Below are 20,445 nucleotides of genomic sequence, written 5' to 3' on the forward strand. Positions count from 1 at the left end.
ATCTGCATGGTTGACCTCCATCTCCAGTTGCATGATTATGTTACTTAATTGGGCACTTAACAATGTCTTTCTTGGGGGAAAAATTACATCCGACAATGAACATATTTGTATGACGTTATCTGGTTTAGCGTGAACTTTATTTTGAAATATCGGTTTTGTACTATATCACAGGGTGTTGTTTGCTTTTTTTTCCAGACCCCCTGAAAATTTCAGCAAATGGAAAAGAATTCAAAAGAATTCAGATTTTTAAAATTAAAAAAATAATCAAAAAGAATATTAATATGTTCTTTTCTCTAAGGCTATCTCTTTCAAGGCTGCACCAGATACAGTTATGAATATGCTCTGGTTTCTGATTCCTCTGAGACTCCAGTTCATATCAGTGTCCCCCTTCACATAAAATTCACAGGTCCTTCGCTCTCTAAAATACCTTGGCAGAGCCAAGGAGGCCTCCCACTGAGTGGCAATCATTTTCTAAACTCTTGGTGTAGACTTTCCAGTACCGAAAAGTGTGTATTTGAGTCTACCTGTCCTGGTAGCGTTGTATTCCCAGCAGCTGGTGGAGCTCTGTCCCCTGCACCCTTCACCTCGGACAATAACACTGGTGGCAGTCTTTGTAAACTAACTTCAAAAAAGCAAAAGTTAAAACCTCAAATACTCTTCTTTGCTTCTTTGCTTGCTTGGTAAAGGCAAGGCTTAAACAAACAAACAAACAAACAAAAAACAAAACCTAACCCAAAATGTCATCAGCACTGCCTATAATTTATGGGATGTTTATGTGCAAATGGCATCAGCTATTGAGAGAGCTTGAGCAAGTGACTTCTTGTGAGCTTAGCACAAAAACAAAAAATCACATTTAAGTGTACTTTCTCACTGTTTCCTCTGTTGACTTGAAACAAATCCAGCTCTCCTATTTGCTCATAAGTATGGAGAGGCTTTTCTTTTTTCTGTTGTGTGTGGTTTTTTTTTTTTTTTTTTTAAAAGACCAAACCCCAGGTTGTTTAGCTGGGGAGTGTCTACATGTTCTACTGCTCTACGATGATGCTTGTGCAGTAGATGGGCAGGTTATTTTATCAGTTGTTCTGTTGTAGGTATATACTTTCTGCTTAACTTGTGTTAGTCAAGATGTGTGGCTTTTGTTCTGCTTTCATTTGTATTTTCTATTGTTTAATGGAGAATGAAAAGGAAAACATAAAGAGATTGTATTAAGCATCGCATGGTAGTTTATAATGTACTGCACAGGACCTGTATTAAATGTCAGAAGCTGGCAGGTTTTGAGGCAAAATCCCTGTCTGGATCGCACCCTGACACCAGGCGGAGGAGGGGTTGCCCCCATTACACACAGCCTCTGGTCTTACCTGACTCTGAGCAGCTGTGGCTAAGATTTCCTTGGCCATATTGAAATATTTATGGGAGATAAAAAAACTCCCTGGGCTCCTGCATCCATTTCCTAAAGACGCAATTGGCTTGATGTAATAATTAGGTAGGAGTTGCACTTTTGCTCTTGCTGAATTTTACTGATGAATGTGGCTCAGCTTTGCCATGGAAAGCTGGACCTGCAGGCTCCTCCTTGGACTGGCTGAAGGATATAGGAAGTTCTGTGCCAACTGAATTTCTTTGCTTTCACTTCAGAGGAAAAAAAAGTTTATTTTTGGTATGGATTTTTTTTTTTTTAATTATTGTTTTATCTTAACGGTTTACAAAGCACAGGGAGTTAATTACCAGAGAATGTACGGTACATTGCCAGAACTACTGAGTATGGATTGTACTGCAGACTTGATGTTTGTATTTATATTTGACTACTTGCCTTCATTTTCCTGTACAGGGAAAAAACTTGTTTACCTGTATTACTTGATCTTGAACGCTTACCTGATAGTTCACTATGTCCTTACTTAAAAGGAATGTTGCCTTTAATGTTATACTATTGACCAAGAAGTGTATTACTGCAATTTGAACATTTATTTTGTTGTTCACTATACTTAACTTGTATCAATGTATTTATTAATATTGTATTTTATTATTGAGAAAATCAATAAAAATCTAAGAAAATATACAGTAGCTTGCTTTCACGACTCTACAGCCCTTTTGTGTATTTCTTATAGCGCAAATATATAAGTATTATGTTACATGTAAAACAGTATCTACTATATGTTCATATGTGTGCTTATGTGTTAAGTCTGTTGTTTTTCTTTTCATAAGTGCACTTTAACAACCACTGTGAAATTTAGGATTAATATCCTAGGAACAGCATGGCCAGTTACATTTTTCTCCTGTTCTGAAAATCCAATGGTGCAGTTGCTCTGCTTTGGGCAGCGCTGGGAATCGGAGTTATCCTTCAGGGGTTTTTGGCAGTGGTTGATCCAAAGTTTGTTGTTTGAATGAGAAATTGAATTGTCATTTGAAGTGAAAGAAAGCAGGCATAACATTAGTCCTCTCAGTGCTTCCAAACTGAGCAGGTTATCAAACATTTTGCTATTATCCTTACCTCAAATGACCAGGAGCTCCCAGTCCTTCCGCCTGTGCCCTCAGTTTTTGGCTAATACTGTCAGCCAAAAGTAACAAAGCAGGGATTAAGGACAGTAGGTCAGGTTAAATTTTGGTTCTAGGGCTTTGTTTCTCTTTTACAGTGCTTTCCATCTCAAGTCTTTCGTGCCACATTAGAATTTAACAAAACCAATAATGATTAAGCTAAGAAATTACCAATTTCTGTCTTACTGTGGCATGTTTATGCTGATAGCTTGTTCCGTTAGGATCTTGTCTTACATGTGTTGTGGTGGCTGATTGGTAGTTCTTTATAAAATTCAGAAACCTAAAATTTGTAATAATTATTGAAAACATCTTTTGAATTCATAACGGTCTGGTTGCTTAACACACACACACACACACACCCACCCCCTTACTTCCCCTTACTGTAAAATTTTGTATCAATCTTCTGGTATGCTAGTATTCCTTGAAAAGTTGTGAAGGAAGGCAATTTACTAGCATTCAAGAAACTCTGATTTTCTCCAGTACTGGTGAATTTGGTTTTCATTAACATGATGCCAAAAAATTATCAGGCATGCAGGACTCTCTTGTATTAAAGAAAACTGCATTACCATGGGGTTTTGTGACAGCTGAATTTGAATGTGCATTTTTACACTACTTAAGCATATAGTATTATTTTGGCCATTTTTTCTTCCAAAGAATATGAACACAGAAGTATGCTTGCTTCAGTTTTGTTCAACCAGATTGCTGTTTCTTAAAATACATAAATTATGCCATGGTAACTTCAAAAGAAAACAATTTGTGTTTTGTTAAAACAAAGTCATTTTAAAATAATGTTGTAAGTGGGGGGAAAACAAGTTCTTTGAAGCAAATCAGAAAATGCAAACCAGCTTGAATTCTCAGATTAATTAACTTTTAAAGCTGAAGCATGCTTTCGAAGGGACTCATAGTCTCTGAAATAATGAATTTTTGAGGATAAAACTTGTGATGCCTCAAAGCAATTCACTTACCACAACTTGTTTGAAAATCACAGGGCACAATTCACCCCTTTTGCTAAAGGCACTTCTGCCTATGTCTTTATATTTAAAGTACTGGCTAAGTTGGTAAGCCCTTTTTCATACAACTGAGTTTATAATTTGCTGGCTCTCTTCCACTATCAGAGCCTGAAAGCTCGGTCTAGCTGATACTGCGCTTACGTCTGCAAGAGAGCTCATATGAACCTGTAGGTTTTTTACTAGAGGAAGAAGTTAAACTTTTCAGACGTCTATCCATCAATCATCATTTAACATGTATAATATTAATTAAATTATAGAATTACTTAAGAAAGCCCATATAAAATACTTGTCGCTGTTTTGATAAGTGATAATTACTAGTGTTGACTAATACAGTGCCTTTAATATAAGTAGGCTACAAGTTTATAGTGTTCAAGTATTAGAGAAGAAATAGACTTACCACTAGAATTTGGCCTCTGAGATGTCATTAATTCTCCTGGAAAAAAAATCATTTTTTAAATAGGAAAGAAATGTATCTGGCTTCAGCTTTTCTAGCTATACATAGTTTAATGCAAATGTCTGCAGGTTAGAAGCCATGGGAAGCTTACTGAGTCTGGCCCTAAGTTTATCTTTCTTCTTTCCCAACAGGAATCAATCCAACTGCAGCTTTCAAGTTTTCCTAGCTTGCAAGAAGAAGATAAATCTAGTAAAGATGACTCCGAGAAAGAAAAAGAGAAGGATAAAAATAAAGAAAAAGATAAAAACAGTGAAAAAACCAAGATCAGAATGTTATCAAAAGGTGAACTTAGAATTTAAATTGCTATAATTACTGTTATAAAAAATATTAAGTTTTTATAAGCATGCATTTTTAAAATTTGTTATAAGTACACACTAGAAGTGTTTTCATACATTGAGAAGATTCAGAACCTGAAATATGTATGCATGAAAGTGTTTTCTATACAAACATTGGACTCTGAAAGTGAAGAAACTTTCCAAACTGAGGTTTGGTATTACAGATGATTAATTTTGTTTAATTTAACATCGTTGTTCTGAATACTTTAATCATGTCGTTATAAACAGATATAGGTGTGATCATATAATAAGATAATTGTAAGACTCTACTATGCTTTTTTTCCCCATTAATGATAATATATTGGCATGTCACTTGTGCAATGTAAGCAGTAGAGAGCAATCCTCTTAACTATTGTTCTTCTCTCATGGAGAATTTCTCTGAAATAATATAAGGAAATCCATCCATGATGTTTAACCTGCATTGCAATCTCCTATTATCAGCTACTAAGACTTCTTCGGAAAAGATCTTGTGTCTAAATTTGGTATTTTTTTAAAAAATCTGTTTATTAATCTGTGGTATAAAGTTGCAGTGTAATCTCTCAAAAATAATCATTGCCTACCTGGGTGTGGATCCGCAGCTGGTGTGAATTGCCATTGGGCTTCAATGGAGCTCTCACAGTTCACGCCAGCTTGAGGATCTGTGTTACTTTTGAGTCAGGCAGTATAACAATGCTGAAAAATTAATTCTGACTGCTGTCATGCAACCCTGTTACCCGCCCACTCTTGGGCGTCACTGGATTTCAGTCTGTTCATGCAAATACATTTCCCACTGGCACGATGCCTCATTTCCTGTGTGTACAGCATTTATGAAATGATGCAAAGAGACACTGATGAATAAAACTCTTGTTTTCTCTTTTTAAAATATTGTGTTTAGTAGTTTGGCAGGATCTTGAGTGGCCTTGAAGGTTTCCTGTGATTTTTCAAATGACCAGCAGCTTCTGTTGGTGTCTAGTTTTGGTGCTGCCTTCTCAGTGAAATGGTACAGAGGAGCCATGAACGTCCACCCGGTGCTTCTAAGTGTAGATCTTTCTTGGCTGAGATCCAAACAAATGTTTTCTTTCAGAGCATATGCTTTCAGATTGTTGGTGGAAAATGGAATTTGATTTATAGTTTAGTTTAATCGTAATCGTTGACACGAAATAAATGTGCGTTTGTTTTTATTTTTCAGATTGCAGTCAAGAGTACACAGACTCAACAGGCATAGATTTGCATGAGTTTCTCATTAACACATTAAAGAATAACCCCAGGTAGGTATTTTCTGCATTAGAGCTGGCACTCCTGAAATGATAGTTGGTGCTCTGAGCTCCCGTAACTGTGGACTGTGTTCTGTTAGCGCTGGAGATGGTTATGAGGGGAAATGTAAAGGAGGTAGGCAAAAAAACCCAGTAAAAAGTCATCAACTTCTCCCCCATGCAGTCACCTATTGCTTAATTTCACTTTCAGTGACACCTGGTCTTTGTCCTTTACCTTCTTGCATATAGCTTTGTGTGATGTTAGCAGTAATACATTATAACCATTGCAGTTGGAGACTTGAATACGAATATAAAGTAGCTTTCTTTTGGCAATGCTGTACACAATTAAAATCCTGCGCACAGTGCCAAATTCTGCTGTCAGCATTCCCACGGTTTTCATTTGGAGCAACAATCTCATCTCGTTATTGAATTGTCTCTAAATGTCTAAGGAAGGTTCTGTAATGTTTTTATATGCTGTGATTTTCAACATTCATTTCAACTGAATCCGTTAAATAGGTACCACATAATTCTGCAATTATAGGAGAACTAGGAACAACTGGGTACCTAACAGCTTGCATAACCTCTTGTATAGATGATGGAAGGTCCTTGAATTGTTTTATCTGCACAAAACGAGAAAGTTCAAAAGGAGTGATGGACTCTGTCAAGCTTAGAAAAAAATGTATGTGTGGAAATATGCTGGGGAATTTTTTGAATGTTTTTGGCAAGAGAGGAGGGGAGGAAGGAACATCTGAGACCTTCCAGTTGAAAACAGAGCATTTTGACTGAGAAATGCTGTAGCATTGCCTCCTGGGAGCGATAGTTCAAAGGCATTGTTCTGCATTGTGCTCTCTAACTAGATTAGATGTGCCCAGTCTTCTTGCCTGCAGATCAATGCCTCGTGTAAGATCTGTCTCAGACAAAATGTTGGAAATTTCTGTGGGTAGCAGCCTCTCTCATGAAAGAGCAAGGTTAGCTGGAAATCTTATTTTCCATCAAAAAAGGGGGTGAAAAAGGACCAAAGCTATCCATAGCAGAGTCTTTCTATGCAAAGCATTGATCACAGCCTGATGTGGCTGGAAGCACTCTTCAGACCATGTTTGAGCTCAACGAAGAGCTAAACCTGTCACGAATGTCAGTGAAGGTGTAGCAAAGCAGGCAGCAATCTTCTCCAGCTGTGCCAGGGCAAAGCATATTTCATTTGTAATCAAGAGGGCTGACAACACTTGCAAAATTGCCTTCCAAACATTGATACCATTGATTTTTCATCTAATATGTCTATTGGTAGTCGATACTACAAATCTTTGCATTTCTTTTTGACAGGGACAGAATGATACTCTTGAAAATGGAACAAGAAATTATTGATTTTATTAGTGACAACAAGTAAGTAGAGTTCCACGCTTGGTTATTAAGTCACGTGTGTGTGTAGCAAGGCGAGCTGTGCAAGGGATGCGTTCATGGACTACAGTGCTCCTGAGCACTGTAACTGGCGTGCTGCAAGACCAAGCTTTTATTTCCTGACACGGATGGTACTGCTTAAAGTACAATAGATGTAAATGAAAGCCTTTTGGTGTTCATTGCATCATAGTTGCAATGGCTCCACTCATTTAGGTCCAAAAATACAATTAAAGCTGTCAGTATGGAAGATGATCGAATGCGTAACTTCATGGGTTTCCCTGTATGCAATGTTACTCCGAAGCATTGGAAAATAAAACTGAACTTGGGTGGAGGGATTCTTGCTACTGTCTGCTCTTTATAATAAAATGTTTCTGCAACTTGAAAAAATAGACAGCAGGGATAGCAGCAAAGGAAGAAATCGTGCTGATGGGAAATAAGTGTTTTGTCAGTAAGAGAGAAAAAAAGGAGTATTTGCTAGATCTTTCCATCATTGCCCTGCACCTGATCTTCAGGAGAAAGGCAGAAAGCTGTTGCCAGTGTCTCAACAAATCTGCAGGATTTTTCGTGCAGGGAGCATGAGTGTGTGTATGAGGGGTTGGGGGATGAGTTCTTCTCGAGATACAGAATACTCAGTAGATACCATGAAGCATGAGCTTTATTTGTCCCAACGTAGCGCATGGAAATGTGCTTATTAGAAACTTGTAACAATAATTCATTTTTTTTCTGCTTTTTCATTTGCACATTTACATATAAATGTTTGCTACAAGAAGTTTTTAGTTAAATTTCTGTCCACTCAATTATTGAATGTATTGCTATTTTCATTTAATTATAGCTCAGAGGGAAATGTAATTATCAATGTGATTTGTTTTCTTTTTTTCCCAGTAATCACTATAAAAAGTTCCCTCAGATGTCATCGTATCAGAGGATGCTAGTGCACAGAGTGGCAGCTTACTTTGGAATGGATCACAATGTGGATCAGACGGGAAAATCTGTAATTATCAACAAGACCAGCAATACAAGAATGTAAGTAACAACTCTGTTGTGTTTTTAACTTGTTCCCTTTCACAAGAGCTGGTTTGTACCATGACTGCGTGGCTTTTTTTTGTTTTGTTTTATTTTGGGTTTTTTTGGGGTTTTTTAACATCTTTTTTGTTTTTTAATCTCTTTTATTTTTGTAGGAGGAGTGAGTGCTGTGTATCGCTTTCCAGGGTGGGGAGGGGAGGACAGGGCTCGCATTGAGAGGTTATTTAAGGATCTAAAGATGTATAAGGAGAAATCAACCCGATTTGTCTCTTGCAAGGAACTTAACCACAATATCTTGGAATGTTACTTTCCCTGATTCCTTAGAGCCACCACTTTGCTACAGAAATGAGCTCATTGCTTTACATGTCACCTGATACCATATGGCTATATTCCTAAATAACCCAAACATACTTGGAAGATTACCTCTTCCCTTGTTCTGGCTCACTCTGCTTCAAGAGTAATTTTCTGCCCAGCCTGATTATCTGGGATTTGGTTCCCCTCCACCACCTGCCACCATTCATTCCCTTTTCCTCCTCTTCTCCCCTCCTGGTTCCACTTTATTTTCTCTTCAAATCCCATCGTTTGACCACAGAGTTTTTGTGGGATATAAATCCCTTCTGATGGTTCAAATGAATTGCAAAATTCCTGGCAGGTTAAATTTGTGCTGGCATGCTTTATGCTTTCCTCCACGAACCTGTATGAAGCTAGCAAAAGCTCGATAGGAGGTTCCCTGGCTAATTCAGCAAAGATGCAGTTGTGTCCTTGCCTAATCAGCATCACTTGTTCTGCCAAGTGCCACGTGTGTATCATGGACCCATAGCTTTCCTCTTCTCTCTACCTATAAACGATATAATGAAGAAGGAGTAATTACAACTGGGTAATGAAGTTTTGGTGTCTGGTACTGGAACAGGAAAGCCCCATTTGAAAATTATGTACTTCCTGTATTCAATTAGTAGGAGAAATAAAAACATTTATTTCTATTTACATATCCAGTAGTTAGGTGATTTACTTAGATGCAGTTGCAGAGAGTTTTGGTTTGTTGTTTGTTTTTTTGTTTGTTTGTTTGTTTTTTTTTTTTAATATCATTAGCTTCTTCTGTAAAAGGCTAGAGGGACTATTTAATTTTGCAAGATCAAAACCTGAGCCAAACACATAGGTATTTCTTATTTCACAGAGCCCTGAAAATCTTCCATGTGTGTGAAGTAAGTTTAGATCATGGACAATTTATTTCAGATCTTTTTCGTGGGCTATGCCTGAGATACTTGGACATCTGTAAAACAACACTTAGACATTAATTTTTTAAGGGTTTGAATAAAGTGTGCACGAACAGCCTGATTTTCCAGGAGTCAAGGGAATTACAGTAGTTTGATAAAACTAACACTAAGGCTGCTAAGGCTTAGCCTCTGGGTCTAGTAATACCTAGCCCTGTGCAAGGGTGATGTTTGGGTATGAATAAGAAAAAGCTGGGTGTGCAGCAAACCCGTGTCCATTTTTGAGCTGTAAGTGAGAAAAAAAAAGAAATAGTCTCCTCTTAAACAAAACACAGTCAATCATCTTTGAATGCTTTATAGGCATTCTTTCATCTTTACAGCTCTCCCTTTTCCCTTCACATCTGTGTCACCTCTGTAGTGCACCAGCTGCTACAGATCTTCCCTTCCAGTGTTGTCTTCTCCTGGTTGACTTGATAATGTGGTAATACCACATTAATACCTGGTAATGCCTTGCTCGGTGGTGTGGCTGCGCATCGCAGAAATGGGTAGCGCTGGAAGCGCTGCTGGAAATGCTTGCACAGCTCTTCTGGAGAGGACACTGAAGTAGTCTTCAGCAGTCAAAACTTTATCAGAGTGCCCTAGTGAAGCTGTGGCTTCTGGCGTGGTTGGGATGAGCTAGCAAGGCTGTTTGCTAGACATAAACTGGCATCCTTGCGGGCCAGTGTTGCAGGGGTATAACAGATTGGATAAGCCTTTCAGCTGTGGTCTTGCAAGCTGGAGGTGAGGCACAGAACCAGACAGATTGGTTCTGACACCATTCCTGTGTAGATCTTCCAGAAATAAACCCAGTCCTCTGTTGACTTTTGAGTACAGCTGTTTTGTAAGCACCACACAAACTGCAGATTTTTTCTCTTCTGCAGTGATTTGGTGGTAGGTAACTGGATTATATGAAGCTTGTATGGCATCATGGTGCTTCCAGTGTGTTATTTACATTATTTTGATACTGCTGTAAAATAAAGCTTTGTAGAAGTAGCTCTTTCTTTTCATAATTGGAGGAGATCGCATGTTTTTTTTAAAATGTCCCTGGCTCTGACAGAAAATAGATTCTTATTATCCAGCTTGAATAAGGGCTGATGAGATTTTATTATCTGCAGCAAATACTGTAAGTTCTACATCTGAAAGCGTCCGATGTGATTTCATGTGTTCTGCATTTCAGTACTCTGAGGAGAGTATTTTGTGCAGTTCAGAATCAACACCAAATACTGGGAATGTGTTGACTCTATTAATTACTGCTTGGACAGTATCCAGAATACTAGAGAATCTGGAGAGTGGCTGAAATGCTGTTCAGCGTGGTTATGCTTTGCTGTGAGCCTGAGCCTTGATAGTTTTATGTGAATTTATGGAGAGGCCCCACAGGCAGATTTTCTGAAGATTTGCATTTTGACAATAAATTATCTCTTTATGGCATATGGTTTCCAAAGTACTTTAGCTGCATACTGTGGAGAGGAGAGAATATCCTTGCATAGTCAAGAATTCATAAATTCTGCACTGGTGGTGACTTCTGTGCGTGTGCCTGTTTGGGAAGACCATATGACTCTGCGGAATCACCATGTGTGCTTGGATAAGCACCTTGTGGCATATTTCTTTGGCCAAATGAGGGTTTGTGTGACATCTGTGCTCGCACTTGCAGGTGATGAGTTGTTCCCTGGCTCCAGGCAGTGAGGTGCATTTATTTTGTTCAGCAGAGACCTCCTGTGCTCACTGCCCGCAGGTGCTTGGAGGCGGAAGTGTCAAAGAGTTAATGGCTTTGAGATGAAGGGGGTGGTTGGGACAATCTGGTGACAACTCTACCTTAGAAGTGCCCGTGGTACAGAGTGGATGTGGTGCCCGTGGTACAGGGGATTTGAACGGAGTGGATGGGGGCAATTCACTTCTTTCATTAATTGGCCATCTTAAGGCAACATATATCCATTTCCATGCACCTGTGCATTTTTAAAGTACCTGCTTCTTGGGGGTTTGGAATTTGAGAAGGTGCTTATTGAGGAGGTTGCAGCTGGAAGGAGGGCTGCAGCTTGTCTGGGGCTGCTTTAAAGAGAGGGGAATGTGATGGTAAAAATGCATTAGGACTTGAATCTCTCTGGGATTTATATCCTGCAGCTTTTGTGAAACCTCAGTGAAATCTCTCTTAAAAATGCAGCCAGACCATATGACAGTTTTGCAGTCTGAAGAGTATTTATGATGAGAAGCTCAATCTAAGGTGCCTTTTTAAAATTTTGTTGGAATGTGAACAAGTCTTACTGTTTCTGAAGCTTTTATTATGAAATGAAATTTTAAAACACAGAGATAATTTCAACTACTCACATGTTTGTTAACCTTCATAAAGTTAAGTCTCTGGCTCTTATTACAGAATAGTAGATTTTTAAAGATATATCTTTTTATATGATTTTTGAAATTAAGACTAGGTTAAAAAATAACAACTTTGAAAAATAAATACCATTTTTATTGGTCTCATATCTTACGAAGTCCTGCTAACTAAATTGTCCCAACTTCTGAAATCTTATTCTCAGCAGTATACATGAAAAGTTGATCAGAAAATGAAGGCATATTTTTTTGTGTGGTTTTGTTTTTATAGTCAAAGAGTTCAAGTACTACTTGAAATGTGAAGCCTGCTTTGTTCAGCATGAAACTGCTCTTGTGTCACCATTGTAATGTATATTTGCCCGTCACCTGTGTCTGCTTGTTGTCTAGCTAAAGATTAACAGAAGTGTACAGGGGACTTAAGACAGTGAAATATGATATAAGCAGAAGTTGGGAATTGAGGCAGTATGCTAGGGCATCCCATACTGGAGCCAAAAATATGTGTATGTGCCACCTTCTATTCTGTATATTCCTTGTAATTCCTATCAAACAGCTGGAAGTACTTTAGAGCTTTTTGAAGAACTGTTGATATTATTATACATACCAGTTCAATCAGGTTCATTCATTTAATTATCTGTAGATATGTGGAGAAATGGTAGGTGAAGTGTTTGGTGGGCTTGGTAAATGAAAAAGGTTTTCATTTGGTTGAGATCATCGACCACGTGACAAGTATGTCTGTACCACAGCCCACATGTGCATTCATGTCCCTTACATAAGCGTGAGTGGCAGGGCTCGTCAGAATTGAGAAGGTGGAGTGCTTATGATGTATAATGGTTGTATTTAGACATTTTCATACATTCTGAGGGTGTAACATACCTATTACGAACTTTATACCAATACTCACGTCTTCAGTTATGACTAATGTTTTTTCCAGAGCATCGTGAGTTATGATTCTTTTATTATTTGGTTTTCTTTCTACTCTGTTAGTAAGTAAATGTTAATGTAATATTGACCCAGCTGGAAGGTTTTTTGGTGCCTTTGAGATGCATCAAAAACTTTGGCCAGTACTAAGATGTTATGTATATTACAGGGGTCCCTTATAATCTAGGGCTGAACTGTATCAGCAAAAGGAGACATGATGTACAGTATGTACTTGAATAACTTACAAGACTTTTGTAGTTATGCCATACAATCTGTTGTTCTATCCCCTCTGTGAGGGGGTGGTTTGAATCGCAAGCAAAGAAGAGAAGTTCTGTTCAGGTTTCTATTGTGTATACACCGAGTGATGTTGCTGTAGATAACACCTATGCTAGTAAAGCTGTGCTGTGCTCATTTCACCGTCTTAAGATAAGAATCTGAACTTTGGTACTGGGTCCTACAGGCATGTCAGTAAAATGGCATTCACTGAACACTGGCAATTTCAATAAGGAATAGTTTAGACATTTTTTAAACTGGAGGCTAAAGTGGCAAGACTTCCTTGAGATGCTGAATGCAGAGAAGTATGCCTTTTTCCTTGACTGAGTAAGGTATTCGGTGTACGTGACTTCAATTTCTTTAAAGAGTTGTTTGCTGATGGGAAAGATTTTTCACATGCAGTTCATATTGGCTCTTATTTTAGTTAATTAGGTGTATGGTAGTAGTTACAACTGTGTACCTGAACACGTAGGTCTCTTCTTTGTAAAATCTGTCAAAGCAACTCGGTGTTTGCTAGAACATTTGAAGCGTGGTTTTGGGTGTCTGTCCCTATCCTGTACCCACCTGCCCCATAATACAGAATAGTTATCTGGCAAGTGGTTTGCTGCCTGGTGTTGCATCTGCACATAAGCACCTTATGCTGTCCTTGGGTTATCATGTATGTACACAGAGTAATGATCTCATGAGGTCAGAATCACTTTTATGAGCCATACGATGCAGGAAAACATGTGAACACCATTATTTCTCGGGTTTTTTTTTTTCATTGGAGTCTTGCATTACTTCAAGGCACTATGGAGTGAGCTCCATTCCACTATTTCTTGTTGTAAGTACTTTTTTCCCATCTTCACTACAGAATAGTTGCTCCTTGACTACTTAGAAATAAGCAGAAACTGGGGACATCTATACTTTCCCTCTGGTTTACAATTCTGGTTGCCTTATCAGTGTACTGGCATCATATGTTACAGATGTGTAGAGAAATATAAAGGTACATAGTAGATGTATACAAATAAAATGGAAAAACTGTATAACTGAGAAATAACACTGTAATTGGCTGAGACATTTTGTTCCAGTTTAAGATGAACTAATTCATTATGCAACTAAGAATTTGGTACGAACATCAATAAAACAATAACGTATAATAATAACTATGAGCTTATGTAGCTGCATAGTAACATGTAGCATGTAAGTAACAAATTATGTTGGTTTTCATGGATTTCTTTCTTCTGTCACACGAAAATAATTTATTTCAGTCTGGGATTAAATTAGAAACATGATTAGAAGGAAACTTTTTTCAGTGCAATAATAATCGTGTTTAGGATGCAAGAGCCCAGTGTCCCAGTAGTCATTGCTGAGATGTTTAGGTTTTAGCCTTCAGCTCCTTTCTGGCCTTTCCCATTGTGAAGCTGGGCAGTGCATCCCTGCACACCGAGCAGGGGAAGGCTTTCACATGCAAGAAGTGGGCAACTTCCCATGAAACGCTTCAGAAAAACGTTAAGGGGAATTAGATATTTTGCACTGAGGTTCAGGACATGTCTGCCTCCAGCAGGGGCCTGAGTCTCCTCGTGCACTGCAGTGCCTCAGCTTTTTATGGCAGGAGGAATTGCCTTTCTCTTATGTAGTCACATGGTGACTGGAGAAGTAATTCAGGGTGTACATATGTTAAAAACTGGTAGGGATTTTGGCAATATCTTACTATTATGCTACAGGCATTTGTTTTGGACATAAAGTTGCCACTGTTCTGCTAAATGCATCATTTGAGGTTGTGTGCATTCATCATTTCACTGCTTGATGCTCATCTGGAAGAAATTGAGCTGCTTTTTCTCCCAGTCTTTTTTTTTTTTTTTTTAAATGTTTATGTTCTTTATTTTAATGATACTTGAATTACGACAGCCTTTTTTTCTGAGCAAGCACTCTCATTTTAGTCATGTGCCTGTTTTACATGAAAGATACAAAAGAAAAAAATGATACTTGGTACACTTGAAGCTGAGCTGAATTTGACCCTTAAATACTGACTGCATTTCACGTTGAGCTGAATTTGACCCTTAGATACTGACTTCATTTTTACTTCAATGAGTGTAAGCCATGTACTGGACCCATGGAAATTACTTACTCTGTAAATGAGATGTTAGGGTTAATGAACCAGTTCTAATAGCTCCAATATTAAATTTTCATCTAATGTAATTTATCAAAACTAAATTGTTTATAATTGAGGTGGACATGTACTTTACAGCTGTCCTATACTGAAATGAAATATTACTTAAGCATTAATCACAAGACGTCTGGCATTTTTAAATTTTTTTTCTTATTGAAGCTTTACAATCACACCACTTAATAGTGTAAGTTTTAATACACCTAGAAGGTTATTCTCACCTGCTGTGTGTAAAGAGATGGGAAGTTACTCAAGAAGAGAGTACTGTGGAATCGCAAGTAGGTAGTTTGGTTTAGGAAAGCTCATCCTTGCATGAGTAATTAACCCTCGTCTTTATGTCTTGTCCAAGCTGTAGCAGGAAAGTCCCATCAATCAAGGTGCTGTTCGGTCATTTATACTTTCAAATCACTGGAGGGAGATCTGGAAACCTGAAACAGCCCCTATGCTTTCCTCAGAGTTAACTGTATGTCAGTAGTAGGTGAAGTAATGTCTTTAAATCTGGGCATTTCAGGAATGAGGTGTTGATATATGAGCAAGTGAATTTGAGAGGTGGTCCAAACTGCTTTTAGTAGTTGCCTTTTATGCTTGCCTGTGTCGTGTTTAATGTAGGAAAATATGATGTGATCACTAGAAATGAAAAAAAGTATTGTTTGGAGTTTTGAGAAAGCTTTGTCTTTATAAGCAGTCAGTTGTCTGTGCTGGCTGTTTCCAAGGTAGCCTTGTGAGGCTGTCTCTGACAGTTCATTAAAACCAGGCACTCTTCTTCAGGCCAGTGTTTGTTCAGGGGATGACTGGTGATCCATGAGTGTTCCTGCTGGAGATGGGGAAAATGTTCATGGCCTGAAGTAGAAGTAAGCACAAGTATTTTTTATGGTATTAATTTGCATGCATGGGGCATTGTACAAGGACTAATAGTTTCTTTGTTAGCTTGTTGGCTTTTGGGGAACCATCTTGCCTTTATTGGTAGTCTTCAAATCTTGAATTTGCTTCCTTTTTCTCTCTCTTTTCCTTGTTAATTTTGAACTTCTGAAATAAAAAAAATGTAATTTTAAATAGAACACAGCAGTTATGCAACACTGTAATTTGCAGCCACTTACAGGGTATGCCACATCCTTAAAATCAAATATTAATGAATCCTGTAATAAACTATGCTACCATTTATGAGCCTCTAATAGCTGGAAATAAATTGGTGCTGTGCAAGATATTCAGTCTCAGCAGACATCTTGAATATCAAGAACTAAATCCAATACAGGAGAGTGGGAGCAGGAGAAGCTGGTCCCTCAGATACAGAAATAATCTTAGGTTTGATCGCAGGAGGACAGCACAGCATCCTGAAGCTCCTAAAATGGTCCCTGTCAGAGAGAAGGTGTTGTGCTTCAGCCCCATCTAGCAGAACTGGTATTTCAGCATGGCCTTGGCCTGCTGGCTTCTCCCCTGAGTTCCGAGCTAGATTCTCATATTCTGGCCCCAAAATACTGGGGCAATATACTGAGGCAGGCTCTCAGGGAGTCAAGATGTACTGTGTTTTTTGCACGCGTAGATTAAACCTGAAATTAATGTCATGAGTTGTGCGATGATGCCTCATCATTAGATCAGGTTCTTTAAATACTGTGTACTTTGAAAGCTTTCAGGATCTGGCCCTCTGCTTGCTTCACACACAAAATAACTTGGCAAGGAGGAGGTTCGGTGCACATCGACTTGATCCATCCTGCAGCCTTCAGCTTCGCTATTGTTTTCCTAATGGGAAAATCTACTGGTGCCAGCCCCACTGAAATCATGCTGCTGGAGTGCTTGGACTGAGCGTCTTGAAAAGCAAAATGTTTACAGTCCAGATGCTGTTCTGAAAAAAAGTGTTAAAGAATATGCAATCTTTAAGCAGGAAAAGTGTAGTATTTGAGGGGGTTTTTGCCCCTGTGCTACAGAGAAGGCGGCACCTTGAAGAAACTGTCTTGTACAGGGTTGATTTTTCTTTTTGATGGCTTTTGCGTTTTATCATCATGAGAGAAGTTCTTAGTGACTCATATTATAAAAGCAGCAATCTGTTAATGAGGCATTTACCTTCAAATGCTTGAAATGCCATCTTGAGTGTTTTAAGTATTAAGTTGTAATAATGTAACTGCTCTGTTCTTTAACAATTATCTGTATTTAAATTCCCACTCTGGCTTTTTGAAACTGTGTTTTAGCATCTATCAACCCCTAAATACATGAAACCTATTTGAAGGCTGTAATTCCAGGCCGTCATTCTTGAAAAAACATAGTTCTGAGAGAATTAAATCAACTAATTTAACCTGTTGGGCTGGAATTCTGTCTTATGTCATTAAGTAGGGGCCTTTTGACAATGATATTTGCTTCCAAGTTCTGTAAATTCTCAAACTCTCAGAATATGTTCCCATGCCTCCAAGATCAAAACAACCATTTGTACTGCAGATAATAACGTTTTGGCCTGCAAGGTAAAGGAAAGAAACAGTAATGCTAACGTAGTTTTACTGCGGCGTTAACGCAGAACCCTAGGAGAGCCTCCAGCATCAAACCACAACCAGCACAGCAGGCAGATGTAGTAGATAGTCACAAACTAGCAAAACAAGAAAGGCCACCATGCTGGCACCATACTGTGTCACAGCGTGTCTTCAGAATAGACGCCAACGTGATGTTGGACTGCACAGTCAGTTTAATTAAAGACAAGCACAAATAACAGGAAAACACCATTAAACCATCAGAAAACCTGCATAAGAGTGTCCTAATCTTCACAACTTCTCTGAATCTGGTTGGCAGCAGCACTTCTCTCCCCCTCTGTCCCGTTGCTCTCCTGATGGCATCCTTGTGTAAGAATGTTTTGTCAGTTATTTTGCGTGCTGGATGATGATCCTGCGGGTACCTGGAGGTGGTGTTTTGCCCTTTCCTAGCCCCATTACCCTACCTACTTTTCATTTTGTGTTGCCATTCATTCTGGAGAGGAATATTAGCATGCTGCCCCCCATTACATGCATTAAATGAATGTTGCATTGCAAATGCGAAGTTGAATTTTTTTATATATATACTCTTGCTCACCACAGCGATCTCCGCTTTTGAACTCACTATCCTATATTGTATTCCTCCAGACAGCTGCTTTGCTGTTACCTATGAGGCTTTTGCAAATAATGTGCTATAGCACTTGCTAGTTTGGATATTTTTTTTTTTAACTACATCAGGTGCTGTACTGGCAAACCCATCTTTTCCACACATGGTGATATTGTTGGTTCTTTTGAAAGGCATCTTGCAACAGCCTGTGTGCTGTGGAGCTTTCAGAAACACATGCCTCATAACAAAGATTTATGTGCTGTATATGTCAGCCCTGACAATACCAGACTGCTTGTGTGCTCTGCTAATACAGTGACTAAGTCTTCAAAACTGTAACGTTCAAAGCTCATGCTTGTCTCTTTCCATTTGTCCTTTTGGTTGGTATCTGTGTTTCCTGTTTCTTAGCAGGTTATTTCAGAGCTAATTAACTTATATTAAATAAGTGCCGATTTCCGCCCCCGCCCCCAGTATTTGTCTCCCATGCAAATAGAGGTCTATGAAACTGCATTAGTTTGCTTCTAACACGGCAGACGCAAGGAAATGCCCTGTGATTTCCTTAGTCTGTATATCCTGGTAGCTATTACCACACTGCATTATGTTTTAAAATCTGTAATTTGATTAAATAGTGAATATCTGGTTAAGGTACTTAAGGTTTGGGGCTTTTTTTTTTTTCATTACTACTTACAGTGGTTGACTCAGAATCAAAAGCATTAAATGAGCACATAATGGGAAATTCTGCTTAAAGAGTCCATGTAAAAAAATATGCCTGAGGGGTGAACTCTGTTTTCTGTCATACAGGGATAAACTGAGAAGAACTCTCTTGAAATGAATGGAAGCATCTCACATTAAGGTCACCATAATGGTGATAGAAAAAAGTATTATAATGGTTGTTGCTATCAAAATCTTTTTCTTTTTCTTTTTCTTTTTTTTTTTTTTTTCCTTTCTGACACACACAAATGTTTTGCTGGTTAGTCCTTTTTTACTGTTTCCAAAATATGGGCTTCTTTGTGAAGACTGAGTCCAGAAGAGTATCCTTGCTGGGCATTGCTTAAGTAAGGACTGCAGGTGGCTTTTAAGTAACTATAAAATGAGAAAGGTAAATGATAATGGCCAATTTGTGAAAGAAAAAGAAGGCACAAAAAACTTCTAAAAGGTAGGATGGGGTTTTGTTCTACTATAGATTTGTTACTGTATATCTGATTCTGTTTCACAAAATGACAGCATGGTTGAAGTTAGAAGGGACCTCTGGAGGTCAGCTTGTCCAACCCCCCCTGACCCTGCTGAAGCAGGGCCGCTGAGAGCCAGTTGCTTAGGACCATCCTATGGATGGAGACTCCACCACCTCTCTGGGCATCCTGTGCCAGTGCTTGGTTCCCCTCACAGTTAAAGTATTCCAAGCACAGAGATAATAAACTTAACACATATCTTGAAGTGACTGTTATAATGATCTCCCGACATAAAAATGAGCCTGAAAGAGTTGAAATGATCATTGGCTACATGAGGAAGAGCATAGCCACTAGAAATGGGAAATCAGTATTGCCCTGAGATTTTTGCTCGAATACTCTCCCCAAGTCTGGACCTGATATTTCAGTGAAGTATGCAGAAGTGCTCTGGAACCAGGCAAAAACACTGGATAGGAGGCTTAACAGTGCCTGGTACATACTGTGTCTGGCAGTTGGTTAAACTGATCACTCCCCAGAAAGTTATTCCATAATTCATCCTCTTCTTTTCGCTGTGAAAGAAAATGGATTAGGAAAAGGTTTCCAAAGATTTTGAGTGTCAACAGACTTTGAAGAAGTCTGCAAATACTCAGAGAGTTTTGGGAAGCTTTTCATGGTGAAAGGCTTGGATGCTGCAGGATGCCTACTGAAGCTGATTCCCTGTAGGGATCCTGCTGGCACATACCTGAATAGCAGGGTGCTACCTTGCTATGCAGGATGGAGAAGGGAGGCTGTCTTGGCTGTTGAAAGTGCCTACGCTTACTGGCAGGTCTGGGGGTGAGAAGGGGGCTGTGCAGCCACCTGAGGATGCATGGCAAAGAGCACTAACTCGTTCTGAGATCTAGTTTCTTTAAAGCATTTGTAGCACCTGATCAAGAGCTTTACCGGGAAGGAAGAAATGTGCCAGGTGTTTTGTTCTGAAACACGTTACCAGAAAGAAGACTAACTGAGCTACCTAACAACTTTGAGGAAATATTAAATGAGTTCACATGCAGTTGTGGTTTTGTGAAGTTGCATTTTTATGGCACAGGTGTTTTGCTTCCACCTATATTGTCAAGCAATAAAAATTTGGATGACCAAAAGGTTATATCAGCTAAAACCAAACCAAACCAACAAACAAAACACCCCAAAATTTACATGTTTTTATCTTGTGTGATTCCCCCTCCCTGTGTGCTGGTTTCTGAGTCTTTAAGGTGTAATTGGGTCATACTTCCCGGTTTTCTCAGTACAGTCCCCAGATTGCAAAAATCCTATTGACCTGAAAGGGAACTGGTATTTCTT

General features: G+C 38.7%; 1 protein-coding gene across 19 annotated transcripts in view; it reads left to right on the top strand.

Annotated features, from left to right (window-relative positions):
- The window catches only part of ARPP21 (cAMP regulated phosphoprotein 21), a 146,083-nt gene that overhangs the window by 42,509 nt on the left and 83,129 nt on the right, over positions 1-20,445 (top strand). For all 19 annotated transcript variants that reach the window (XM_056337997.1, XM_056337995.1, XM_056337996.1 and 16 more), the window contains exons 6-9: positions 4,122-4,272; positions 5,494-5,572; positions 6,878-6,937; positions 7,835-7,975. In XM_056337997.1, coding sequence (XP_056193972.1) covers positions 4,122-4,272; positions 5,494-5,572; positions 6,878-6,937; positions 7,835-7,975 — 431 coding nt within the window. The remainder of the gene's footprint in view (positions 1-4,121; positions 4,273-5,493; positions 5,573-6,877; positions 6,938-7,834; positions 7,976-20,445) is intronic.

The sequence above is a fragment of the Falco biarmicus genome, chromosome 4, assembly GCF_023638135.1.
Source record: "Falco biarmicus isolate bFalBia1 chromosome 4, bFalBia1.pri, whole genome shotgun sequence".
Lineage (NCBI taxonomy): Eukaryota > Metazoa > Chordata > Aves > Falconiformes > Falconidae > Falco > Falco biarmicus.